Source organism: Crocodylus siamensis, chromosome 3 (assembly GCF_052110815.1).
Source record: "Crocodylus siamensis isolate JL-2025a chromosome 3, ASM5211081v1, whole genome shotgun sequence".
NCBI classification, from domain to species: Eukaryota; Metazoa; Chordata; order Crocodylia; family Crocodylidae; genus Crocodylus; species Crocodylus siamensis.
The window spans coordinates 19998535-20025247 of NC_143397.1; the positions used below are offsets into that span (position 1 = coordinate 19998535).

The 26713-nt window shown below is 43.2% G+C and overlaps 1 protein-coding gene across 8 annotated transcripts in view; it reads left to right on the forward strand.

Moving 5' to 3' along the window:
• Positions 1-26713, forward strand: part of NEDD4L (NEDD4 like E3 ubiquitin protein ligase) — a 347734-nt gene that overhangs the window by 256124 nt on the left and 64897 nt on the right. For 5 of the 8 annotated variants that reach the window (XM_090037858.1, XM_090037859.1, XM_090037861.1 and 2 more), the window contains 4 exons: positions 4553-4685; positions 7948-8124; positions 18463-18537; positions 22175-22234. In XM_090037858.1, coding sequence (XP_089893984.1) covers positions 4553-4685; positions 7948-8124; positions 18463-18537; positions 22175-22234 — 445 coding nt within the window. The remainder of the gene's footprint in view (positions 1-4552; positions 4686-7947; positions 8125-18462; positions 18538-22174; positions 22235-26713) is intronic. The other 3 variants (XM_090037860.1, XM_090037856.1, XM_090037857.1) reach the window with 1 other exon arrangement.

Genomic DNA, 26713 nt, shown 5'->3' on the forward strand with positions numbered 1-26713 from the left:
TAATGTGAACTTTGATCTATATCTGAGGCATTCTCTTGACTCTTACATTTAAGGCTAGGGACAGACATTCAAAAAGCTGGAGCCTGAATTAATTCAGTCTTTGCAGGTTAGTCTAACCTGCCTAGATTGAACCAATCTGCAAGTGAATAGACATTTAGGAAATGCAGGCACATGCCTGCAGTTGCTCAGGCCAGAAGCTTGGGGAGGGGTGCTAGAGTAGTCCTCAGCTGCAGGGAAGCTACGGTAGGAGGCCTGGGCAGCCCTGGCAGTAGTAGCCTCAAGTGAACTGGCCAGGGAGGAGGGTTTAATTCCCCCGTCCCTGTCCTACTGGCATGGACCCGAGCCAAGGTCCACCTGGCACTCCCTCCTCACCGCTACAGCTGCAGGGGAAGGTAAATGGCCATTCACCAGCCATCATGGCCCCCTGAGGCAGCGTGGAAAAGGAGGGGGTTTATTCCCCCTCCAATCTTCTCTGTGCTTGGGGGACCACAGCCAGGGTCTGCCAGCCCCGATGCTGCTGATCGCTCCCTGCATGAGGCAAGTGGCAGGATAAGCTCCCACCCTGCCCCCTCTGCCAGATGCCAGAGGGAGGAGGGAAATGCTGGAGTGGTGAGTAGGGAGCGACCCTGGTGGTGCAGCAGCCCCTCTCATGGTTTCCTGAGAGTTCAAGCGTTTTCCTGGGGGGCAGGGACCTGAGCTGAGGGCAGGACAGAGTCGGGCAGGAAGAGCTGCTGCAGACTTCACGGGGCAAGCATGGCACCAGGCCCATAGCCTCCCAAGACCTCCCTAGCACTGACACTGCAGTTTGTGGCAGCTCTGTCTGCCCTGCAGTGCAGCCTGCCACCAGGAAGAGACTTGCACTCCTGGGAAAACCATGATGGAGGCTGCTGCCCCTATCAAGGTCCCTGCCCCCTCACTGCTTCAACAGCAGGGGTGCAGGTATGGCCACAGGCGGGAAAAAGGGGGTGTTATTTCCCCTCCCCCTCCATCCAGCTTGTGGCAGAAGGGGTAGGCAGGGGGTTTATCCTGCCACTCTCCCTGCTCAGGGAGTGATTGTCAGGGCAGGCAGACTCCTGCTGCTGTCCCTTGGGAATAAAGGGGAGAAAAAACCCTCTTCCTGCCCCCTCTGCCTCAGGGCGCCATGCTGGCCGGCGTCTGGCTGCGCTCCCGCTCCTACTGCTGCTGCAGCAGCGAGGGGAGAGCACTAGGCAAGCCCTGGCCCAGGTCTATGTCAGTGGGTCAGGAGGGGGGAATTAAATCTCCCCCTGGCCAGTTCACTTGAGGCTACTGCCAGGGCTTGTCATGCCCCTGCCACTGAAGGAACAAGTGGAGAAATGCCTGTCAGACCTTGCTGGGGTCTGTGCTGGTGGGACTGGGGAGGGAAGGGTGAATAAACCTCTTCCCTGCCCTCTTTTCCTTAGCGGGGACTGGCATCTGGCCACACCTCTGCCCTTGCCCACCCATGCTTCAGCTAGGGAGCAGAGGGACAGGGACAGCTTTGCTCTCTGGAGCTGAGAACACAGCCCAGCCCAGGGCTGCAGAGCATGCTGGGATGCCTGGGGACTCTGGTTTAAGTTAAACCAGGAAGGGGTCTGGGACAGAAGTTGCATAAACCGATATGAGCTCTATCAGTTAAGTCTGATACTACATTCAACCAGGTTTATCTTAAACTAGTTTTGGCCATTTTGAAACTGGTTTATGTGACCTGAACTTATGTTCTGTTACAGGTTTAAACAAGTTTCTGATTACTTAAACCGGTTTATGTGTAACATCAATCCCTTGTCTAAGAGGTTATTTCTCTCAAACCATTCCAGCTGAGAATTAGAGATGGCAGTCCTTCACTTAGTGTCCCAGGTATTCAGCAAGGTTGTCTCCTAATGGTGTGTTTATCACAAATACAGAATGCCTACAAAGGAATATGCCTCCAGGGGTCCCTAAGGACAGCTGAGTGCACAGGAGAGTGTTCATTGGCTGTTTGCAGTAGAGCACTATGGGATGCTGGAGACTGTGGGGTGCTGAAGGACTGAGAAACGCCCGTCATGCTCTGCTGGAGCATAGAGATATTCAAAAGGAAGTGCTTCAAAGCTGATCTCATGTTTTGAGGATCATGTCTGAAGCCATTTTTAAAGCACTTTTATGTCTATGTGGCAGTTAACTGAAATTGAACAGCGGATAATTGGCAATGTGTTTAAGATATTTTGCACTGAAGGAGGTTTGCACTGAATCTTCAAAATATTCTGCTGTAAAAGGCAAGGAAAATCTATAGAAAGCTTATTACATTTAAATTAAGATAAATCTAATGAGCTTCCCAAGGAAATCCTGATATAGGTGTACAAACTGTAATTTATGTAATCTTCTTACGCTGCTCTCAGAATTGTCTAATTTTTTAAAATTCTACATTACTCATGATTACCCTTCTAAAAATATGATAAGCTTAAAGGCTATACATGATTGAGCCGGGAAGGATGAGCACAGAAATCAGACGTTAGTCAACCATCTAGATTTATATTGCTTTTTCACATGCAACTATTCATCTTCAGTGAGCTGTTATTACAGTAATGTCCCTTGTTCTTGCTTGAGTGTTTATATCCATCACCATAATTTATATTATGCCCACTGGGTTGTCTTAAGAGCCTTCTGCTTTACTTGATTTGTTTGTTTATTATATTCAGAATTCTAGTGACTAAAATATGCAAGCATTAACTTGAGCACTTATTATGTATTTATTAAAAATAATAGTTCTACTAATGCTTAATACACTATTTTACCACTTACTTTGTAAAATTTGCCTCATTTTTCAAAAACAAACTGATCCAGTGAAGTTTGGGATACTGTATTTTGAATGATGGATCTCTACTAGGTTGTCATGTAATTATGGTCATGCCAAGCAAATCATTCTTCAATGAGATTCCAGGTTTGATTGATCAAGATAATTGCATCCCTGTAATATACCTAGGTTTAGAGCCTAGTCTATCTCTAGTATTTCTTTGGCTCTTTGGTCTGCTTTCGGGCATCTTAACCACAACGATTTTATTCCTTTGTGCTCAGGAGGCAAAAACTGACTAAGACATCTAGATTCCTTATGCATATCAATTTTTGGCCTAATAAGATCCCCAGACAATTGGACTTGAGCTTCTGCACGTGCTCGGAAGTGACCCAAAATGGCTACTTAGAAGTCTACCTCCACCTGGGCTGTGGTTCATCTGGGAAATGAACAGTACAGAAATCCCCCAGTGCATTAGATGGAGAAGAGCCATGCTAACTGAGCCATGGTTTAAAGTTAAGACTGTACATGCAGCTCATTGTTGCTTGTAGAGAATGAGGAGGAGGGCCCATTCATCTTTTGCCCGTTAACACACAGGTTAGGGCACTTGCTCAGGAATAAGGGAGCTGAGTTCTAGGCACCATGTAGTTAGAGGGGACTTCAGTTCACATCTCCTACTTCTCAGGGAAGTAGCTAACCCCCAATCTATGGACAAGGCAGGATTGAAGCCACTAGGCAGCTAAAAGTGAAGTAGTCGTCAGGCCAGAAGGAAAGGCAGCAAGAACAAGCTTGACTGAGGCCCAGTAAGGGAGGGCATTCCCTTGAGGGAGAGGAAAGGAACTCTGGATTCAGTTCCTTGCTCCAGCGTTGGTCATTAATTTAGAAACGTGTGCTCTGATTTGCTAGAAGGATAAGTATCTTCTCATGCCCCTTGTTCAGATACTGCAATTGGCCAAAGAGAAAATATGAGGACAGTTATACCGTGGTCTATGTGTGTAGTATTTAGCCTGTGGGTTGCATTTGGCACTTGAGGCTTTAAACTGTACCCTTCAAAGCCTTGTTCTTAACCTAAATCCCTTTTAAAGGCTGCAGCTCAAACTTCAAAGGCTGGATTGGCCCTCCCTCGTCTGCCCACCCAACATCTTCCCTGAACCAGAGGCTGTAGGGAGGAGAGATGGGGCCTGGGCTGCATAGATAACAGGGATTTCCCTCAGGTCAGGGAGATCCCCAGTAAGAATATTAAGGTGGTTTCCTCTCATTCACCTGAAAATTAGCTGTTGGGGATTTCCCCAGCTGGCACAGAAGCACTCTAGCTTGTGCGAATCCTTCTCCTCTTTGCAGTATCTTGTTCAGGGCACTTTTGTTTTTTGGGTGGGGGGAAATAACTGGAATGCAGTACATTTAAATGCATGCTCCTTTTAAATTCTCCCTTATACAGAAGGTGAAGCAGTGCAGGAAACCAGCCCCAAAGCACTGGTTGTGGCCCCTTGAATTTCTTGAAATGATGTGCTTAGTCCTCGAGCTGAAAAGTGTGATGATATCACTGAACTTTATGAAATTAGAAGGTAGTCCCAGGTCAGTTTAGTTTGAAAAGGTCCATATTGCAGAATCTCTGACAGTTATCCTCCATGACTGGCAATCCCCTCGCAGAATCCAAGGATTGAAGTAAATATAGAAGTGGAAGCAAAGTGACAGAAGATCTTGTATATAGAAACCTGTGTTAACTTAAAGGTAATAATCTTTTTATTCTCCTCTCCTCTCCCGTTTTCTCATTTCCACAATGGCCAGTGATATGGCATCTGAATCAGACAACAACATCAGACAAATAAACCAAGAGGCAGCTCATAGACGCTTTCGATCTCGGAGACACATTAGTGAAGATTTGGAGCCAGAGCCCATGGACAGTGGAGATATACCTGAAGTATGTATCAGCCTTGGAATAATTTCCTCAGCATTTAAACTGTTTTATGGTTTAAAATAATCTGCCCAAACAGATGCATGTTGTTTGTCAGTTAGTTAATTTCTACTATGTTGAGCCGTATTTTTTCAGACCGGTGTTTTGAGAACTGCCTGAGTTAAATTCTAGTGGTAATTGGGTAAAATAAAACCTAACTAAACCCATGTATTCAGAGCCATACAAATTTTGAATATCTGACGTGCATACACACATCAAATAATGAAAGCACAGGAGAGGTCTAGGATAATTAGGCTTCTAGTTTTGTGGATTGGTTGTTATGGGCAGGTTAAGGAGCACATTTTTCCTCTGTGCTCAGCTTTGAAAAATTGGTTGGGCAGTTTAAGAAAGAAGTTTAGGTAATCGCATTAACAGATTGAACTTTGAATGTGGAAAAGACGGGGCTTTTTCTTGTTTCCCCCTCTCCCCCTTAAGTCTAAGGCAGCGTTTCACTATTTGAATGTTTGATTTGAACTGAGTAAATAAAATTTTCTTAGAAATATATAAGCAGTCTTTCAGACTGAAGCTGGCTGTTTCATTCAGTTTTCTTGAGTATTTAATGATAAGATTCAGAAGGAACATAACTAGTTTATGTTCTAGTAGGTATTTTTTATTTCTGCATGACAATCATGATAGAAAGTAAGACTCTGCTGAGACCATGCTGCACTCATCTTTCACTTATAATTGATACCCTGTATGTATTAAGAACAATTTCCATGAAGCATTTCATTTTAAAATGCTGTTCTTTAAGATTAGGGACAGAAGTTACACACAAACCAATTTAAGTGATCAGAAACTGGTTTAAACCTGTAACAGAATATAAGTTCAGTGCACATAAATCAGTTTCAAAATGGCCAAAATTTGTTTAAGGTAAACCTGGTTGAATATAGTATCAGACTTAACTGACTTGGGACAAACCAGTTTATGCAACTTCTATCCCAGACCCTGTCCTAGTTCAAGTTAAATCAGTACTCCAGCATGGCAGGGCTGAGCTGTCTGTCTGTTCCAGCCAGGCAGGGTTGGCCCCATTCCTCTCCTTGCTAGCTGGAGCACAATCTGGGTCTACTCTGCTCTGGGCTGGGTCAGAAAAAGATGGGGATGGGAAACCCTGCTCTGGGGATGGGAAACCCTGCTCTGGAGTGTTGCCAGGCATCCTCAGATCCCCACCCCATCTCATTCACTGGCTGGCAGCAGGGCCACACCCCGGTAGCCTGAGAGGAAGCAGGGGTTTAATCCTCCCATTGCAGGGGGGCCAGCACGGGCCCTGACAGGCTGCACTTGTGCACCCAGGTCTATGGCAGCCAGATGCCAGTAGCCTGAGGGAACGTGGGGGGGTTACTGTCTGCATTGCAGGTAGCAGCAGTGGGGGGTACTGACATTGCACCCTGGTCCAAGTCCCTCCAAGGAGCTGCCAGCCAGCTGCGGGGAGGGGGGACGTGACCTGGTGGCAAGGGGAGAGCTGGAACTAGTTACAGCCCAATTCACTGCTGTCTCCTGCTGTGGCAGCACAGCTGGGGGTGGCATGGCCCTAGGGGGTGGGGGTCAGCACCTGCTGCCCCTGCCTCCAGCCCTGTGCAGGGGCCATGGCTTGCAGGCAGGCTGCAGCTGCAGCTGCAGCAGAGGTGGTGGCAGACTGAACGATCACAGTGGGTGTACGTGAGCAGATTGCCATGAGCCAGTTGCTGCCTAGGCCCCTGGGCCACATGGCTGGGCCAGACCAGATTGGGTGGCGGCAGTCCATTGCCTTTCCCCACTATGGCCCATGCCCCTGGTCTGCAGTAGCCCACCCTGAGCAGCAGTGGGTAACAAATGCTTCACCTGCACCCGCCGTGATAGTTCGCTCTGCCGCTGCCTTTCCTGGGAGAGGGAGGGGGCGGGGAGCCACACAGCAGATGCAGCCTGTCTGCAAACTTTGGCCTCCCATGCAGAGCTGAAGGCAGGAGGTGGCAGGCACTGCCCCCCACCCACTGGGGCTGTCCCAGCTCTGGGCACACTGCCTCAGCAGGAGGGAAAAGTGAGTCTGACTGTAACTAGTCCCAGCCTTCCCCTCCTCCCCCTGCAGGCAGGTCACATCCCGCCTCCTCACGCCCTCCCTGCATCCAGCTGGATGCTTCTCAGAGGGACTCAGCCATGGATGCCATATCAGTGCCCCCCACTGCTGCTGGAATGGAGAGATTAACCCCCCACCCCTTCCCCTAGTCTACTGGCATGTGGCTCCCATGGCCCTGGGTTCATGAGCGGAGCCTGTTGGTGCCCACGCTGCCCCCCCACCCAGGTAATGAGGGGATTAAACTCCTGCTTCCCTGCATGCTACCAGGGTCTGGCCCTGGCCCTGCTCCTGCTGCCAGCCAGCAAGTGAGGAGGGGTGGAGGTCTGGGGATGCCTGGCAAGGGCTGCTGCCCCCCTCTACCTCCAGGCAAATGCAGGTGGGGGTTTAAACCCTTCCCCAGTCATACTCAGGCCTATGTGGTCCTGGCCACACCTCTCCTCAGCTTAGTTTCCCTCCAGCTGGGCACTTCCTCTATCACCCCCCAGTTTCTGGCCTGAGCCACTGCAGGCACATGCCTGCATTTCCTGAGTCAAAAGTGAATGTCTGTTCACTTGCAAATTGGTTCAGTCTACACAGGTTAGACTAACCTGCAAAGATTGCATCAATTCAGGCTCTGGCTTTTTGAATGTCTGTCTCTAGCCAATAAGTCTGTATGTTAATCCCATCTCAGTACAGACTGTGGTCATGTTTTAAAACAAACTCAAACAGTAGAAGGAAAAATTAATAAAACTGTAATTCCACTGGGAGTATATTTAATGAAACTTTAATGCCCTTTCATCTACAGTTGATTAGTTTGATTTGTATGTTTACACCCAAACCATGGTTTCTGTAGCACTGTGGGGAATATGGTCACTAGAATAGCTACCACTCTTTTCATTTCTTGTGACCTTTGGCCTCATTGCAGAGGTTGTAGTTGTCCGTCTGTCCGTCCGTCCTTCCTTCTGAAGTCAATTATGCAATATTTAAACAGCAGAACTGATTAGCACATGCTAGTGATATTGTAGGCAGCATTGAAGGTACTCCAGTTTATATGTCTGCTTCATTATTTCCACTGATAGCCCAGTGGAGACTTGTCACAAAGCAATTAAAATGCATGTATTGCTGCAAGAGCATGGGTCAGCTAGGAGAGATCTGCAGTGGTAAATGTTTGCTATCATCTTTTCCTTTCCCTTTTGTCAGCCCTGGGAAACTATTTCAGAGGAAGTGAGTGCAAGTGGAGATTCCTTAAGCCTGTCCTTGCCACCTCCCCCAGCCTCTCCAGTTTCTCGGACCAGTCCCCAGGAGCTGTCTGATGAATTGAACAGAAGGCTCCAGGTCACTCCTGATTCCAATGGGGAACAACTCAGTTCTTTGATAGTAAGTATTGTGCTCACTAGATACACTACTGAACAGACCTCTGTGACTGTGTGTCTGATACAGTGTCTGACTGTCTGAATCATCCATGTATATGGGCAGTTGTTTTTGGTGGCACTATGAATATAGTAATTCATATTTGTAGGCTGGGATTCTTTTTTTTTTTTTTTGGTAACTTCAACCTTGTCCCGTAATTTGATATTTGAGGTTGAACAAGGACAGGATTATTTTATTAATTACGTATCTATGCTTTCTATACTGTAGTATACAGTACTAAACAGTTGTAATTTTTTTAAGCAGAGTTTGGATCACCCAGTGTTTCATAAACAGTGGCTGAAATTCTATTTCCATTGAAGTCAGTGGGAGATTGGATTGAATTCTTAAAGTAAAACATTTTGAAGTCTTATTTAGTTTTCACTGTTAATTCTTTGCTGTTCAGTTAAAAAGAGCTTTGTTCGTTTTGCTTACCAGTTGTCATGCATCTGCAAGATACAGCAATATTGATTTGAATTTCAGTGCTACAGTGTAATGTTTGTTTAGCTTACAGAGTGCGGTGCTTTGTTTCCGTCTTTCTTGCTATTGTGTGTTGTGTTTTCATTAACATTTTGCAAATGAACACAGAAATCTTTCTGTTTATCCTAAGTTTTTACTTGCCCTAAACTTTAATAGGAAACTGTTCTTTAAAATTGACTGTACAATGTATGTGGTTAGAATTTCACCATTCAAAATACCACTAACAAGAAAATGACTAACTTGCCTTCTTTCATTTTGGTTTAACTTTCTTTTCTCTGAGTAAAATGTGGCAAAACTACTACAGTTAAAATCACACTGCTTGTTTTTTTTCCAAAAAAAGTATTATGCTTCTGATGAATTTTATCGTTTTGCTTTACTTGAGATCAACAATTTGCAAAAAATCTGTCTCTTGGAAGTGTCTTAGCTTGATCATACAATTACAACAGCAGTTGTTTTATGAATACAGTTCCCTGTATGTGCGTGTATATTTTATCAAAAGTATTATTCTCTTGACAAAGACCCCACAATTGAACTGGATCAAATATCAAAAGGCTTATAAAAGAATATGATTGTAGCTATTTAGTTGTGGTAGAATCTTCAGGTAATTTGAAGCAGTCAGTCAAGGTTTTATAAGCCCTGTGTGTATGTTCTCTCTCCTCATTAGGATGAGAAGTTACAACTTGTATTTGTAATATCCTGTAATCAAGGAAGACTGATATCATAGAAGAGAAGAGAGATATGATTGCAGGCTTAGGCATGTCTTATACCTCTGATAAAAAAAAAAAAACAATTGCAAATATTGAATGGAACATAGGAGGCTGAACATTTTGCAGTCTAATGAGACATCTTATCAAGGTACCTTTTGTTCAGGAGATAAGGAGTCTAAATTTGGCTGTGTTCAGCTTAACTATGATTTTTATAAAATAAAGTAACTGTAAGGTATGCTCATAAATCCTGTTCAGTTGATGTCTTACAATGATCACCTGCAGACTAGCCCAGTAAACTATAACCTCAATAAAAAAGAAAAGAAAGAAAGAGCTGAATGGGTAAGACCTCTATGCTTGTATGAATACCCACGGACTTGAGTGGTCCTCCAGAAGGGTCCACCTACATTGGACCAATTTCAGGAAGAGGACCTAGCATCGTTTACTTTACAAAAAAATACCAGAGCTGGGAATTTGTCTTCATTAAGATACCTAAGAAGTAATATTTTGCTGTAAACTAGCTAATTTACAGAGACACTAGGTGATTTCTTTTGCATATAATTGCAATCATAATTATAATCAGAGCACTTTTCAGAGTAAGAAAACACATTGAATCATTAAATATATATGTATGTGTATAGAAGCTCTTTTATCATGCGATACATAAATATGTCTGTGTAACACTGTATATACATCTGTGTAAGGCTGCACTTCAAGTTGCTAATCTTGATCACATTATTTGTGAAGCAAGTCTTGTCTCACACATCTTGGGTGTATAACGAGTTTATATTTCTTAAAGTCGCTGATCTTTCAGTAGTGTGCGCTGTTGAGCCCAATACTTTTAATCTAACCAAATATGGACCTTATGGGGGAGGGTTGAAGATTCTAAGACGCTCCTTATTATTTTGCTTCCTGCTATTTTTTGTGTTACTGTAGCGCATAGGAGGGCCATTCTGAGCCATTCTTTAAATAGGCGAGAGAGTTTCTATAATTTTAGTGCATTCCAATTCACACTTTATTTCTTATACTCTTCTAAATAGGAAATAAAATAAAATACCTAAAGTAATGTGAGTGCAAAAAATAGAAAACTCCTAAAGGATGATCTATATATATGGAACTTGCAGCCCCATTCAGACTGTATAGAAAAGCAATGCATGTAGTAAGCAGCTGACATGAAAGCAGTGCTTGTCAGCAAAATTAATTGTGCAAATCAGAAGTCTATTTTGAAGGGGGGGAGTTACCGATGCTAGAAAGGAAGAGTACAGCTGATTGATTTTTTTTTTTCCCATCTTGTGGGATTTCTAATGAGAGTAACAAAAAAAAAAAAAAGTTATCATTGATTTTAGGCCAAATGCCTCCCAAATGTCCTATGAAACTAATACAGTATGTGATTCCGTTTTAATATAGAGGAAAGTTTTATCTTTTTTAGTTAGCAGGTACGGTTTCTAAAGAGGGAAGCTGAATCCTTGCAACTCATGGTTGGAAATGGCTCATTTAGTTCCATCCTAAATATAAGGGAGATAGGAGGGACTCTGCGAAGAGAGGGGGGATGAGACCAAGTAAGCCTTGCTGGAGCCAAACCTAAGGGGAAGGCTTGGACTGTGATTTGTGTTTCATTTTCAGGTAGTGTATTAATAGAGCCAATCTTTCTGAAGGTGTTAGCTTCTCTAGGGAGCAGAATGAAAATGCCACATGTTCACACTTTCATTTGAGGATGGACCATTGTGAGCGGGGTCCAAATTAGCATGTATTTGAAAGGACTAAGAGAATGAGCCCTTAGTGCTCACCAACGAACTGCTCCCTCAGTCTCCTCCCTGCTTTCATCCTTCACTTCCAGCAACTGCAAACAGGGGGGCCCATGGTAAAGTAAATGAAGGTGGGAAAGTGGAACCTTTGGGCCCTTGGTACTGCAACACAGCCCAGGATGCATGCTGGGTAACTTTCTAAATAAGTCCTGTCTTGAGCCAGTAAGTGCACATGTCCTGCAGGTTTTTGTGTACATTCTGGCAAAGCTGTTTTCTTTTTTAGTCATTTTTTACTTGCATACTACAAAATAATTAGTAATATTAAAGTACTCTGACATACCCCCAAGCTTCCCCAACCCCTCACCCCGCCCCCAAGCTCAATGATATAAGATGGCTATCACAAGAATATTGGTATGATAAGGCATAGATTAAATTCAGTATCCAACAAATGCTTATTTGTTCTGCTTCCTTTGTTCTTCAGTCTTCTCAATCAGTTGAAATAGTCATATTGCTACCAAAGGAAACCAATATAAGCTGTTAGGAGTCAACTGTTGTTGACATGATTTTGTAGCAGTACAAGTGTTGCAAAACCACTTCAGCTTTCACCTGGCTTCATTCAGAGTCAAAGTTGGAGTGAAGTAGATCCTGTAGCACTACAGGATCATACAGAGGGAACAGCTACAGTGTAGTGGCTGATGCATGCATCAGTTTTCCCCCTCCCCTCGAAAGCAGCTACAGAATGCGTTGGCCCACATGCTTAGTCTTTCTTCCTTTCTCCTTCCACCTTTGATTTGTTAGAAGACTCTTGGTATAATATCTCTCCTTTACTTCTCTTCACTATTCCTTTACTGATCTTTGTGGGTGAAATGACAGGCTCTTTGGATAAAGGGAGAACTATGGGTTTGGTATGCCTTGCCTTTAGGCAGGCTTTTGACATGGTCTTCTATGACATTCTCATTAACATGAGAAAGAAACGGAAGCTAAATGCAAGTATTGTAAGGTGGATATTTAACGGGTTGGATCATCCTACTCGGTGAGTAATCCTTAATGGCTAAATGTCTAGTTGGGGGGCAGTGTCAGTGGGCTCCCCAGGGGTCTGTCCTGGGTCTGGTACTGCTTGATATCTACATTTAATTATTTGAACAATGGGATTGAGTGCTTAGTAGATTTGTGGATGACACCAAGTTGGGTGGAATTGCAGACACTCCAGAGGGCAGGACTAGAATCCAGAATGACCTGGTCAGCCTGATGAAATAGTCCTCAGTCAAAGAGATGAGATTCAACAAGGACAAGTACCAAATCCTGCACTTGGGATGATGATCTCACAAGTTTTCTTCCAGCCCTAAACTTCTATGAATCTGTGAAATACTTGCATGCACAAATGCAGCCTGGAGAATGACTGGCTAGACTGCAGTATTGCAAAGGAGGAGTGGGGGTTACAGTGGACCATAAGTTGACTGTGAGCCAACAGTGTGCTCATCTGGCAAAAAACCCCAACGTATTACTGGGTTGTGTCACTTGCAGATCAAGGGAAAGATTCTTGTGCTCTGTTCATCACTGTGTCCCGTTCTGGACTTTACACTTCAAAAAGAGGTGGACAGTTTAAAAACATGTCCAAAGCAGGACAACAGAAATGATCAGAGGCTCAGGAGATGAGACTTATAAGGAAAGGCTGAAATAATGTGGGTTATTTAGCCTAGAGAAGAGAAGGCTGAGGTGGGATTTGATAAATCTAAAAGTACCTGAAGGGTGATTTATAGAAAGGATGGAGATGGGCTTTTCTCTCTGGCTGTAGGGTAGAGAACTAAGACCAATGGTCTCAAAGTATGGCAGGGGTAAGGAACTAGAAACCACCTCCCTTGCCTCCCCCCCACCCTTTTAAGAATTGAGCATTCACACTGATATTAAGAAGGTCCTGAAATGAAAAGTAGTACAGGAGATGGCATTGGTCCTGTGGTCTTTGAGTCTCAAAAAACAGCTCCAGCTATTTAGATAAATGCCTACCCACAAGTGTCTGGACATACAGGTAGATCCCTGCCAGGTGGTGGGTACTAACCTTTTCTTACCCTCACTCAGTTAATGTGCAATAAAATCTAAGTCCCTTATCAGTATTTCATTATGCCATATGCTGTACTAACAAGTCACATGGTTTATTACAAGTCTTATGACTTTTTGTGTCAAGTCATTTAAGTGAGAATTTCAGCTTTCAAATAAAAAAATTTTTATGATTAAAGAGAAAAGCATAAAAAATGGAGTCAAACTAAGGCCAACAACTTGGAATCCTGAAGGCAATTTAGGAACATTTATTTTTCAAGAAAATCCTTAGTTTTAAGTTAATCTTAAAGCCTTGCTTCATAAGTTTTGAATAGATGCCTTATTTGAATGAGATGGGCAATACTCTGCTTTGCAGTAATGAGAACTAATACATAGCATGGCCACTAGAGACATGTTATTACTGTGATTATCAAAATAAAGTTTGATTTTAAGAAGATGTTAATCTCAGTCTTCACCTAGGAAGCTGAGTAATTCAGATGCCTCTCTTCAGTGATCAAATCTAAGTTAAGATAAATAATTTAGAATTTTGCATGGACAAGTAGGTATCGTCTTTCTGGCATAAGTGCTGGACAGACTATAGATTGCAATATTGAGGGTTCGACCTCTTGGTGGTCCAGAAATCATGGAGACAGAAGTTTCTTAACATCAGAAGTGCTCTTTCCCTGGTCAACAGTTAAGAAATTGTGGCAGTGCACTTAGTCTTCTCTGCATTCGTGTTTGTACTCCCTAAGCTCAGTGTGCTGTGCTGTACTCTTCCAGGGTACTTCATAGACAGGGAATATAAGAATATAAACAGAGTTCATTGAAAGGCAAGTGGTTTTTGGTTTGGTTTTTTGGGGGGTTTTTTTGGCGGGGGGCTTTTGTGGCATCTTTCCCTGGAGCAACTATAGTTGTGGGGGAGGTCAGACAACAGAAGAGCTGGAGCTGGGCATTTTGGCACCCAGTGCAAGTCGCATAGAGGGCAAATTATCCCAGATGTGCTACAGGTTTTTTTTAAATAAGACACTTGTTTGTATATGATATAATAACAATAGAAAAGAGCATGGACTCAAATTAGTGTAAAAAAGAGAGGATCACAAGTTTGCTAAATTGTTGCATGTAGCAGCATGTATCAACATAGAATGCCATGTATGAAAAGACGAGGTTCTTTAGGTAAATCCAGTATCTTTTTTAGACCAACTCAGAGAGTTGGAAAAATTATTCTTTGCAAGCTTTTAGGTACAGATACCCTTTGCCAGACTGAGGAAGTGTCTGCAGGTGGTCTGTGCTCTTCCTGGATGGAGTGGTAAAGCAGCCAGAGGCCAGTATGTATGCAAGAAAGCCAGTCATTTTAAATGTAAATTGAGATGGTCAGTAGGTGAGAGACAGGTTGGTGGGGGAGGGGGGAGGGATTGTAATGTTTTGCAATGGATACAAAAAAACAAGGATTTAATATAGACATTGGATTTATGACCCATTACAACCTGCCTGATATCTGACTGCCTTTAGCTGACCACCTGCATTCCTTCACACTTTTCCCTACCTCTTTCCCCACTCCTATCTCTACCCTTTGTCTTCCAAACTTGCACTCATCTGCATGCCACAGACTTCTTCTTTACTTCAGCTTCTTTTCCAACTTGGAGAACTCAGAACAACAGCAGAGTCTCCCAATGCCTGAAGAAGGGTGTTTGTGCCCGAAAGCTTGCAAAGAACTTTCCCCCAACTATTTAGTTGGATAATAAAAGATTTCACATCTACCCAAAAAACCTTGCCTGCCTGTGTCCTTAGACCAACATGGCTACAACCAACAACCCTGCAACATGTACAGAAAGAAGCACTAGAAAGCTCGCAACTGAAATGGCACTCTCTTGTTTTCAGATAAATAAACTATAATTAATTCATGAAACAAGCCCCTTCTCAAGTTAAAAACAACATTTATTAAAACATTACCCCAAATTAATATAAATTCTAGAGTTTTCAAGAAAGCCTGGGGTTAAAGACAAATTTTCAGATTCTCTAGGATCCTTATGAAATCCTGTGCCAGTAGACATCTTCTTTAAATATGAACTTGCTTTGCCTTTAACATAGCAAATTTGTCAATTAAGGAATCATAGTTTAGGAGATTCACTGTATGTTACTCAGTTGACAGGATTTCTGGTCAGATAATCTTTCTTGTCCAATCAGAGACCTTAGGTAGTTTTAAACTAATTTTAAATCACTGAAGCTGAGCTTGGCAGTAGCAATAGTTATAGGTAATGTCAAAAAATCCTTGAGGCAATGTTGATATCTGGCTACATCAAGCAGCCTTACATACCTTGGCCTTCCCACCTTTAAGATACTAGCAGTCTGGTTGTCCTGCTGCCAAAAGCTGGAAGAACCAAGGATTTGGAACGTGACTCTTTGGAAAAAATTTTCTTACCTGGTTCTTGGCACCACAGAACAGTTGAGCTCAAGGGGAGCCCAGCAAGCTAAACAGCTTATCACAAGTTGCCATTTCTTTCTCCCTTGCTCTTTTTAAAATAATCTGCAAATCAGAAAATAATTCATCTCAGGAGCCAGGTGTCAACATCATGTGGTCAAATGTTGCCAATAGCATTCTGGTCTGCTGAGCTGAAAGCATCTTTTTTTTTCACAGAAAGAACCAAAAGGTGGCCCTTTGATTGTCAAGCAGAATTGCTGCTGGCTGCAGGTGGTTCAGACTGACAGCCCCCAGGTTAGATAGCTCATGCCCTTCTCCCAAACCACTTCTGAGGAGAAACCACTTATGGGGCTGGGCTTTTCTGTGGGGTGACCCTGCACTCTATGTAAGTGGGACAGCCCTATTCTCAAAATCTGACCTAGTGAAGGAGAAGTTCCTGGACAGAGAAAGTGAGGAGGCTCTTGGGACTGGTGTTTCAGCCCAGCCACACCCCAGGACCTCCCACCCTCTGCCCCGGTGCAAGAGCATCACATCCTGCCCCAGTCTATGGCTGAAAGGTCTCTCTCATTGTGGGCTGTGTCCAGGGGCCTTTGCTGACTCCATCCTCTCTGTGTTTGGAGCTGCCAGGGAAACATGAGGCTCATTCACTTGGTCCATCCATGCACGTGGCAGGGAGACCCAGTGCCTCCCACCCAGCTGAACCAGGCAGGTTTCTGCACCCTGAGCCCTACCCTGGAAGCTAAGTTCATCCCTGCCCCGGCCCATGCTCTGTCCAGTGGTCCAGGGCCAGCCAATGTCTGTAGTATAGCCCATGTACAGAAGGGGATGGGAGTTAGAGATAGGGAGCCCAAGATGAGGGCCAGCAAGAACCCCTGCACAAAGAATGGCCAAGAGAAGACAAGCTCAACTCTTGGAGGAGGGTCCAAGCTATGGGAGCAGGCCCATTTCAGCCAGTGGGAGCACATCAGTTCCCCCTGCTACCTGTGGTGGTGGGTGAAAGCAAATGAGCCCCACATGTTGCCCCCCGCCCCATACCCTCCAGAGCTCTGGGCATTGGGGCACAGGGATAGGACAGAGTCTATACAACTTAACCGAGGTTCCCCTGCTGGGGCCAATTTGTCCAGAAGTATGTTTTTACAGTAGGTCATACACGAGTAACTAAACATCACTTCCATTTGCTTTAGGAACACCCCCTCCCACCCCTACTCCCAATTCAAGGGTGCCCAGCATCAGTGTAGCCTTGTCACTGCCATTAATATAGTACTGAAAACAACTTTTCCTTGGCTATTATGGCTACAGCAGCACTGCAACTTGACTAGAGCTTGTTGGGATTGGTGATCCTTATCTTAAAAATAACTATAAATAAATGAACTACTTCTTTAAGACAAAAGGTTAGCATGACAGTGCAAGGTGAAGGTCATTTGTGCTGACTGAAGATAAGAATATCACTACTTCTACCAAGTTCTGCAGCAGCTGATAAAAGCATAGAAGAAAACCTTCTTCTAAGAGAAAGTGCAGCACGCACGCAGGAAAAACACATGCTTAATAACACCATTTACAGCATCTCCTGTATCATTTTTATTACAAGTAGTATGGTTGTTGGTACAATTTAAACAGAAAGATAGAGGATTAAGAGTAATAGTCCCCCAATCCCCATAATTAGTGGGTGTTCGGGTTTGTGTCACTTACATATTACCAGTAAGTGCACTTCCATTAGTCATTAACTGCTGATTGTACATTTCAAACCTGTGTATGTTCTTAAAGCTAGTGTCTATTAAGGAATTGATTCTCAGGAATATATGTAAAAATATGTTGGTTTTGCCAACCCAGGACACCAGCAAAGCCCTGCCATGGCCAGTATCCCAGTTTATGTTCTGCAGCAGAGGTTGCAGCCTCTTGTCATGTGACACAGAAACATCTTGCATGCATAATCGTGCCTGAAGGATAGTAGAATTTTTCCATTCCCTTCTATGGACAGTAAATGTTCGTTGCTACAGAGGGCTTTATGCAGGCAATCTCCAGAAGGGAGAGGCAACTTTTCAGGGGCAGCACTGCAGACATTCGTGCTTTCTTATACAGTAGAGAGCTGATTATCTGGAAGCTGAGTTATGTGAAAGTCAGTTCACCAAAGGTTTTATAGTAACAAAAGCATCCAGCCACAGTTGGGTTTTGCTGGTTGATGAGACAACTGTATGTTGTTTATTTAATAGTGCTTTGAGAGTTTAAAATGTTACACGGTAACATTTTTTATTTCTTTTTGCTTTTCAATATTTGCTGCATAATAATTAAAATATAGTTTGTAGCATTTCATGCTGCGCTGTTTGAGTTTCTAGAGGAATTGATTATCTGGAATGATAGTGGCACTAATTATTCCAGATAATCAACTTTCTACTGTATTTGGTATTTTTACTCCCATAGTCCCTGAGCTGTCTTTTTGGAGCTACTTGATGTCAGAGGCATTGTGATACTTTTCACTCATTATTCACTTTAGGTATGTCCCCTTTTCCCCAAATCCCAGCCCCCCCACACACACACTTTTTATAGGGCTGTTGAATCTGCTCAGCATTTTCCCAGAGAAGTAGAGGAGCATCCAGCTCCTCCATCCTTTGAAGTATGTTGGTAAAACTGGACTATTAAAGATGAGAGTATAAGATGTATAGCTGACTACTTTCCTTTCCCATTTAATCCAGAACAAGGTAAAAAAGAGACAGCCGAGGATTGGAATGCCGAGGATTTAAGAGAAACCTGCTCTTGACTGCTTGCCAAGGTTTTATAGATACATAAAGGAGAGAGAGGTTGCAAGATGAGGATTATTTATTTCTCCTGCAGGAAAAATCTTGAAAACTAGAAATGAAAGCAATTAACTCCTATGTTGAAGGTAGTGTAATTGAGAACATTTTTCCTTTTTTTTTTTTTTTTTTTTCAGCAAAGAGATCCCTCATCAAGATTAAGGTCTTGCAGCGTAACAGATGCAGTTGCTGAACAGTCTCAATTATCACTGGTAAACAAAAGCTAATTTTTATCTATCTTCTCCTATATTCTGGTTTTAAAAACTCTGCTTCTGAATGGTACCTTTTCCTGTGGTGATGGATTTAGCTGTTTATCATTTAACTTGTACAATATACATTTCCCAAACTGTAGCTGATACCAAATTAACATCACAATGCACAGAACCACATACTCATTTTTACAAAAGTTATAGGAAAGATGATTAATCCAGTGGATGAAATACTACTGCACTGAAGTCGGTGGGAATATGCATCTAATTCTGCCTGTTTACGCCTGTCAGATCTAAAATTAGTATAACTGAAGGAATCTTTCCTAATATTTTTTTTAAAAGTAAGGTTTGTTAGGGAATTTCTTTTAGAAACATGATCCCTATCCTATTAGTAAGGTGACCATATTACTTCTAAGGAAATCTGGGACACTGCCCCCCTTCCTCTCTCACGTCAGCAGCACTGCTGCAGGCTGTGGCATTCTACCGTGGTGCCTGCCACCCACGTGACTGGCACACCATGCCGCTCTGCCTCCCCATTAGACTGTGCCCCATGCCTCTGCGATTCTGGGACTTCGGTTTTAATTTTCCCCAACCAGCAGGGACTGGCTTATAAAATCCAGGACAGTCCCAGCCAAACCAGGACATATGATCACCCTACCTACTAGGAACCATAACTACAGCAACACTAGGACTCTTCAAAAATAAATTAATGTTGGCATCAAGACAGTTATGCTTAAGTATTCATGTAGTTGCATATCTAGAGTGGGGCAAAATCAGTGAATTTTTTTCCTTGAAATTTGAAAGGTGAGGGTATATTTTGAAACAAGTGTACATTAGGGCTCTGCAAAGCTTCGGGTGCTGATTCGATTTGGAGGAGATTCGGCCTGATTCGGTGGCTGAATCTCCAAATCTGAAATGAATCGGGACCAGTAAAAAGGTCCAAATCAATTTGAAGCTCTCTGAATCTTCGGAATAGATTCAGAGAGCTTCAATGATTTAGGCAGTCCCCGCACGCTGCAGCAGGGACCCGGAGCCGGATTCCATGCCAGTAAGTAGGGGGTGGGGCAGCGGGGACTGGAGGAGCGGGGAGGGGCTGTGGGGGCACCCCTGCCAGGCCCCATCCCCTGCCTGCTCCCCCAGCCCCCCACAACCACCGCCCACTCCTACAGCCCCCTCCCTTTTTCTTAAGGAAAAGCTCCTACTCACCGGGTGCTGCCAGGCAGTGGGGGTGATCCCTGCTGCCCCCCACAGCCCCATGCTGCATAGGGGGGGCTCTTCCACGAGTCCCCTGACCCCCCTACTCCCCCAACCCTGTCCATCTCAGCTCCAGCTCTCTAAAAAAAAACAAAAAAACAACAACAACAACAAAAAAACCCAAACTGCCTCCCCCCCGCCAACTCACTGGCTCCAGCAGCAGCCCTGGGGCTTTGGGGGGCACATGGAAGAGCCTTCCAAACAGTGCAGGGCAGCAGGGATCAGCCCCCGCCAGGCAGGAACTGGTGACCAGGCTCCATGTGCTGCAGGGGTGGAGCTGGCTGGAGTACAAGGTGCCTCAGCTCAGGGCTAGCCAGCAGGCAGACCCCGCACTGAGGCACTCTGCACATGCACCAGCCAGCCGCAGAGCAGCACATGGAGACGGGAGACCTTCCAGCCCAGGGCTGGCTGCTCCCTCATCTCGAGGCATACTGAACCCCAGGCGGCTGCTTCATGGCTACTTGAGATGCAGCATGCCTCAGTATGGGGCTCTGCAACACGTGGAGACAGGAGAGCAACCTTGGGCTGGCTGCTCCCCCACCTCTACTTGCCGCTCCATGGCTGGCTGGGGCACAGTGTGCTTCAGTGTTGCAGCTGCCTGCCAGCTAGCCCTGTGCTGAAGCTTACGTGCTGCTCCTCACGAAAAAGCTCCACAGCAGGTTAGTACTTGTATTTTACAAGACTGTCCTGCTGCAAACTACATTAGCTTCACGCATCCTACTAGAGTCATACGTGTAGATGCCGTGACGTTTATTGCACAGTTAGTTAGTCAACTGTACAGTAAACATCTTATGTAGATGCACCCATATTGTACTAAATAGTAGAAACTTTACCTAATTCTTTTTTAAAAATGATCTAACGTGCCACCTAGCTTTATTCACAGTGCTTCTCTTTACATTGGTTTGTGCAAAAGTCAAACGCTTGCGTCTAATATCCATGCAAATTTTATGACCCATATGATGCATTATTTTTTCTTAATGTATCCGATCATAGAAATTAACTGAATCCCTTTAAACAGGAAAAGGTACTGAAAGATTTTTTCAAAAGGGTAGCTGTGGGTTCTGTGTCACTCTATAGCTATATAGGCCTTTACTGCTGATACCAAGGAAGCTCTGTACATTTTCTTATCCTTGAATTTAATTCTATGGTGCCAAAGAATTGTGCACCAGTGTGAACTAAATCACAATTGTAGTTTAGCTTTTGGCTTCAGCTTTTCAGAATACTTCAAAACATGTGACATATCCAGAAAATGGACATTTCCTTTAGAATCTTAACAAATCCCTATTATTATATATGAACTTACAAATGAAAAGTATTATTAACAATTGCATGGGAATGCTGGGTAAATACAAAATAATATAAGGTGATTACCAGGATTTCTTTCTTCCTTTGTTGCTACTAAACTACTATAGGTTATTTATTTTTAGTTAGATATTGGTCAGATAATTCATTTATATAAATGTGGTTTTGTTAAACAGGTGATAGTTTTTCCACACTTCTTTGTATTATTAATTTTTAATGCACGGTAAAGCTAGAGAGTACCCAGTCATTCTACACATCATTCTGAGATGACATGATATTACAATGATAAATGTTTTGGAATGTATCTAATGGAAATGCTTCTAAAATACTACCTACCTATTTTCTTTCCTGGATAAAAGTGGTTGTCTTGCACTGGTCCCTTGGGTATCTGCTTTTTCTGTATTTTCATTTTTCTTTGTCTTTATCAATAATGGGTTCTTTTTGCTGGTGTATAAGGTTGGGCTTTGTTACAATTCTTTTTTCAGTGTGTTGTTTTATAAATGTTGACTAAGGACTTAAAGCAGCAGAATTGAAAACATTACTTGATCTGACCTATCTTCAACCGCTACTGGACTAATAGTAATTTTTCTTCTACCAACTAAAACCACACCTTATTCCTAAGTAAGCTGTCTTTGCAGGGCAATGTTGCTTCTTTCTAAAATCTTGGAATACCAGGTTCTCCTTTTCACAGAGCTTAGCACTCACTGATGGCCACAATATAGCCTCTTCATTTCTAAATGGCTGAGCTTTGTTTGTAGAGCTGAACATCTATAATGCCTCTGTCTGAAGGATGTAATTGCCTTACATTACAGTAAAGCTTCTGTCATTATCATAGCAGTAGCAAGTATATTGAATCATTGAGCAGAGCTCTTACAAATTAGTTTCCCCAGTCTTGGAAGTCATTGCACAAGTAATGTGTGTACATCTGACAAGGTTATCAGTGATTGATGGCTTATAATCTAATTGCTCTCCATTAAAATGTGTAAGACAGTGGCTGTGATTCCTTGTTCCTGAAGATATGAGAGTAATCTATGCCCTCCATCACTAAATATACTTATCTGTAACATTAATTATCATTTAACAGCAGAGTGGTCCATCTAGGAGAGCTCGTTCTTCAACTGTCACAGGTGGTGAAGAACCAACGGTAATAATACTCTTTATCAAACACTTTATGTAAATAACTTGTGGGTTGGGTTAGGATCTTGTAAGGCAATGAATATTTTTTTTATACAGCATCAGTATGCTGGTTACAATGAGTTTTTTCTGAAACAATAACTGTGTTGATATTGTCTTTTGTGTGTGTTTGAAATACTTTATCCAGCTAGTAAATACTATAATATCAAAACTGTATTAGATTCTATAAAGGTAAATGATTTTTAGACAGAACTATCCTCTCAGTAAATACCATTGAGTTGCCATAAATTTAAATGATAACAGTGCTGTGATGCTCAGCCTTCCGGCTCTGTGGGCTGGATGAGTGGCACAGGGTGGTGTGCAGCTGCGATCCTGTGCACTGGTCCAGTCCCACTCACTGGATCCAGCATGTGCCAAACTGGTCCCGTGCTTCAGATCTAGCTGACCACTGGCCCAGTCCCATGCTCTAGATCTAGCTGCACACCAGCCCGGTCCCATGCTCCAGATAGCTGCATTTCCCAGACCTGCTCATTGCATCAAGCCACAACATGACCCCTCACACTGGCTGCACCACAGACTGCTGATGTAGCACAGAGGGCCACATTATCTGGCCTGCAGGCCTTCCTGCAGGTCCAGCAATTTGGGAGCAAGGGTGCCACATTAACACTCCCCCTGCTCGCTTACTGTCGAACTTCCCAACCCATGGGAACCCCAGTCCTTTGTGCTGAATGATACAGCTCCTTGGGCTGGAGATTGAGCACTACTTATACAGTACTTAATTTTTTATTGTTATATGCCATTTAAAAACCAACAGATACTTTGGAAATATAGTTTTTACCACCTTTGCTAGCTGATCATGCATCTACCTTCCTAACATGCACAGAGGACTAATTCAGTGCAATTCTTAGGCTTTAATATAACTGTAAGAACCATGGGACCATACACTTCTCAGTACAGAATCTTGTACTTTATTGCCAACCTTGATTTTCCAGTCCCCACTCACTAGCCTGAGACTGAATGTTTTTACCTTGAACCATTCAAAAATATGCTCTAGTTTGTAAATATTGAAAGTTTTCTATCACTAAAACATTTTTCCTATCTCATTAGACTTTGTCAAAGCATGCCATGTACTTAGTCTGTTCAAATGTAAATATAAAGCAATAGAGTGTCCTATTCATAATAGTAGCAATAATAATATTGAGATTTTATAAATATATGTGTATGTCAGTGGAAGCCAGTGTAATTAAGGTTGGTTGATTTGCGGTGGTGGTGGCATTATGTGCTCATTACTGACCAAATGAAGACCCATTATGTTGCACTTCATGTACTTGCTCGTTGTTAAATTTCCAAACCAGTAAAGGATTTCTTGTGCTAAGAGTCAGTACCTTTCACAGAAAAGTGCTTTTGGCTTCCAGGGCAAAACTGAGGATTGAGAGCCCATAGAACAGGCAAAAATGTGAGGTATTGATCCTCAATGTAGTGCCAGCCTTTGGTTGGCAGATACTTAGAAACACATTGGCTGCTTGCAGCTGTTAAAAAAAACTGCACTTTACTGGAAGCAGTAGCATGTTACTTCGAACTGGGTCCACAGCATCTGCATAGATCAGGTGTTTCAGTGAGGCTTTTTGGTACTTTTATCTAAAGTTGGTTCAATCAGCTATTAGATAAGTGCCAAAAAACCTCCACTAAAGCGACCAATCTATATAGACATCAGGCAGGCCAGGACAACTAACACGCTGCCTTGCCTGGGTATGTGCTAGGCCACTGATTTGGGGTTGCGGGGGGGTGTTGTGTGGGGAGGTTAACCTCTGCATGCAGCCATTGTTTGCAACCAGAGTTGCAAAAGCTGAATTCAGATTAGAGCTGCTTTGTTGTGAGTGCCTTATCATGATTTCCAAAGTAGGTGTACGTTTTGGATATTGTGACTAAGTATATTGCTGCTCAGGAAGGGGAAATTGGTGCTCAATGCTTGTAGTTATATTGATTCTGTGAATACCATGGAAATTTCAACCCAAATTGCAAAAAGAATTTAGGCATGTAAAATGGAAGTTAGGCAAAATTTAGGCTTATAAATCCAGAACAGTGTTCCTCAAAATACCACCGTAACCCCTTGTCACATAGGCATTTAGTATTCTTCTTCAGCACATGCCCAGAATTGCCCCCATCTTCAAAGGGCTGAGGATCATCTTTGCACTTAACCTCACGCTTTAGTTGGAGTGGGATGTGCAAACTAGAAGTTGCTTCACTTAGATCCCCTTGTGGGCCCAACCCAGTTAGATACATCTATGTCTCAAAAGAAAGGAGTGATCCCTGCTCTGTTTTTGAAAGAAATGACTTGCATCTCAAAGCCAGAAAAGGGTTCTGGGCTACAAATCTCAATTTCTTGCTCAGTGTTTTGACACTAAGTGGTTTCTTGGTTGCTGTGCTGGCTGTTGGGAATCTCCAGGTGAGATGCTTAAACTAACTCCCTGCCTTGTGCCTTGTTCAGGGTGTACATTTCTCACCAGGAGCCAAGCACCTACCAGTTAAAAGTTATGATGCTCCATGCGTAGACTGCCTCTGTGTCACATTTGGGAGAGCTGCCACAAAGCATGCCCTGCCAATCCTACTGCGCATGCCTCAGCCCCTCAGAGTGAGCGGTCATGAGAGAGCGCTCAAAGCTCCCTTTAGGATCTCTGTCTCAGAGGTGCTCCTGTGCGTGCCCTCAGGGCTGCTCTAAGGTGACTGCCTCACCATGTCCAGGATTAAGTGTACACTGGCAGGGAGTACATGGGCTTCACAGTGGCACTTGCAAGCACTGTACAGAGACGGTGTAGATATGTCCTTGGTGTGTCTGTAGGTTTAACCTTGAATGCTCATAAGAAATTAATGCACGTGCGCAAAGCATTGCTCTACTGAATAACAGTAGTCTCTGCTTTACGCCTGGAGAAGAATGACTGTGCCCAAAAGCTTGCTAAGAACTTTTTCTCAACTACTCAGTTGGTTTAATAAAAGATATCACATCTACTCAAAGAGCTGTGCCTGCCTATGTCCTTAGACCAACATGGCTACAACCAAAAACCCAGGTTAGGTTATGCAAGACAGGTGTTTATCTGCATGTATGTTGATGTACAGTATATATAGCATGCCTCTGTGTGTGTGTGTGTGTGTGTGTGTGTGTGTGTGTGTGTGTGTGTAAAATTTGTACATTTGGTTTTAACAGGTTTACTTTTCAACAGTATTTTTTTCCTGAAAGCATCCAAGGAAGCTAACTGTTATTTCTTGAGAGATGATCTGTAAAGCTTAGAACTGAGGAAAGCAGTAACAGTGTCAGAGACTGAGCTAAAATGCCTGAATATGTTGCTTCCATCTCTGTTTATATAAGAAAACTTTTTTTAAAAAGTGGCATGCTTCTGAGAATCCCTCCTGGGCTGCTCTGAACAGAATGCAGTGCTGCAGTCCAGTGCATTTAAATGACTTGCTTCTTGATCTGGTGTTTTCATTTGGAAAGTTAGTTAATTAATTATGCCTTTCTTCTATTTGGTACATATGGCCCCCACAATTCTCCCATCTTCAGCAGTCTTGTACAGGAGTTTTTGTTTCTTTCTGCTCTGTTTTTATGATTCTCAGTTTTGCCTTGGTGTCTGTCTCCAAGTTGTCTTGAGCCCACTTTGCCCTCTGCTTTGGAGATCCCAGTCCAACGCCTGCCTTGTTAAACTGTGTGGGTCATTTTTCTACAAGCGTCTCAGTCATTTCCATTTTTGTTGCCTTATTTCTAGTCCTGTTTGTTTCCCTTTAATCTTTTGCTGTAGTACTTCATTCTGATTTCCAACCCCCCCTCTCCACCCAACTCTTGGATATTAAAGATTGTGTCTATTACTGCTGTTTATGAAGGTTTGGAGTTTACAAACTAGGATCGTATTAAATCTTCTTATGTCAGTGCCATGCACTTCAGTGCCATGCACTAAGGCAACTTCTGTTCTGTTCATGTTAAATACAGAGCTTAGTTTAGAGCACAAGATTTCTGTTTCTCCAGATTGGTTTCAGGTTCATTTGGCTTTAATGTCTTTGCCCGGTTCACTTATTGACTTAGAAAATTCAGTTCATAATAAGGTAAAATGCTGCAAATATGTTAAATCAATTTATGAGTTAAGAGATGATCTAAAGAAAGAGAGAAATTAATGCCATTAAGATGCCATATGTGGCATCTTTACTACCTCCCTCTCCTTTGTGACTGTCTCCTCATAACTCTAAGATGCTGTCTACAATAGTAAACTGTGCTTTAGCGGCAGTGCTGCAGTACTTTGGGCAAGCTGCCTCCCAGGCCGGAGGCATCTGCACAGTGCCATAAGCAGACTAACTAGCACAGACACGCTTGTTGGCACCATCTTTCATTGCCACCCAGTAAATTTCTGTGTAGACCTGGACTAAACCAGGTATTTGCATTGTTCACTAAATACATCCTTTTAATTTTTTTTTGAATAGAAATGTAGACATAAAGACTGAGCAG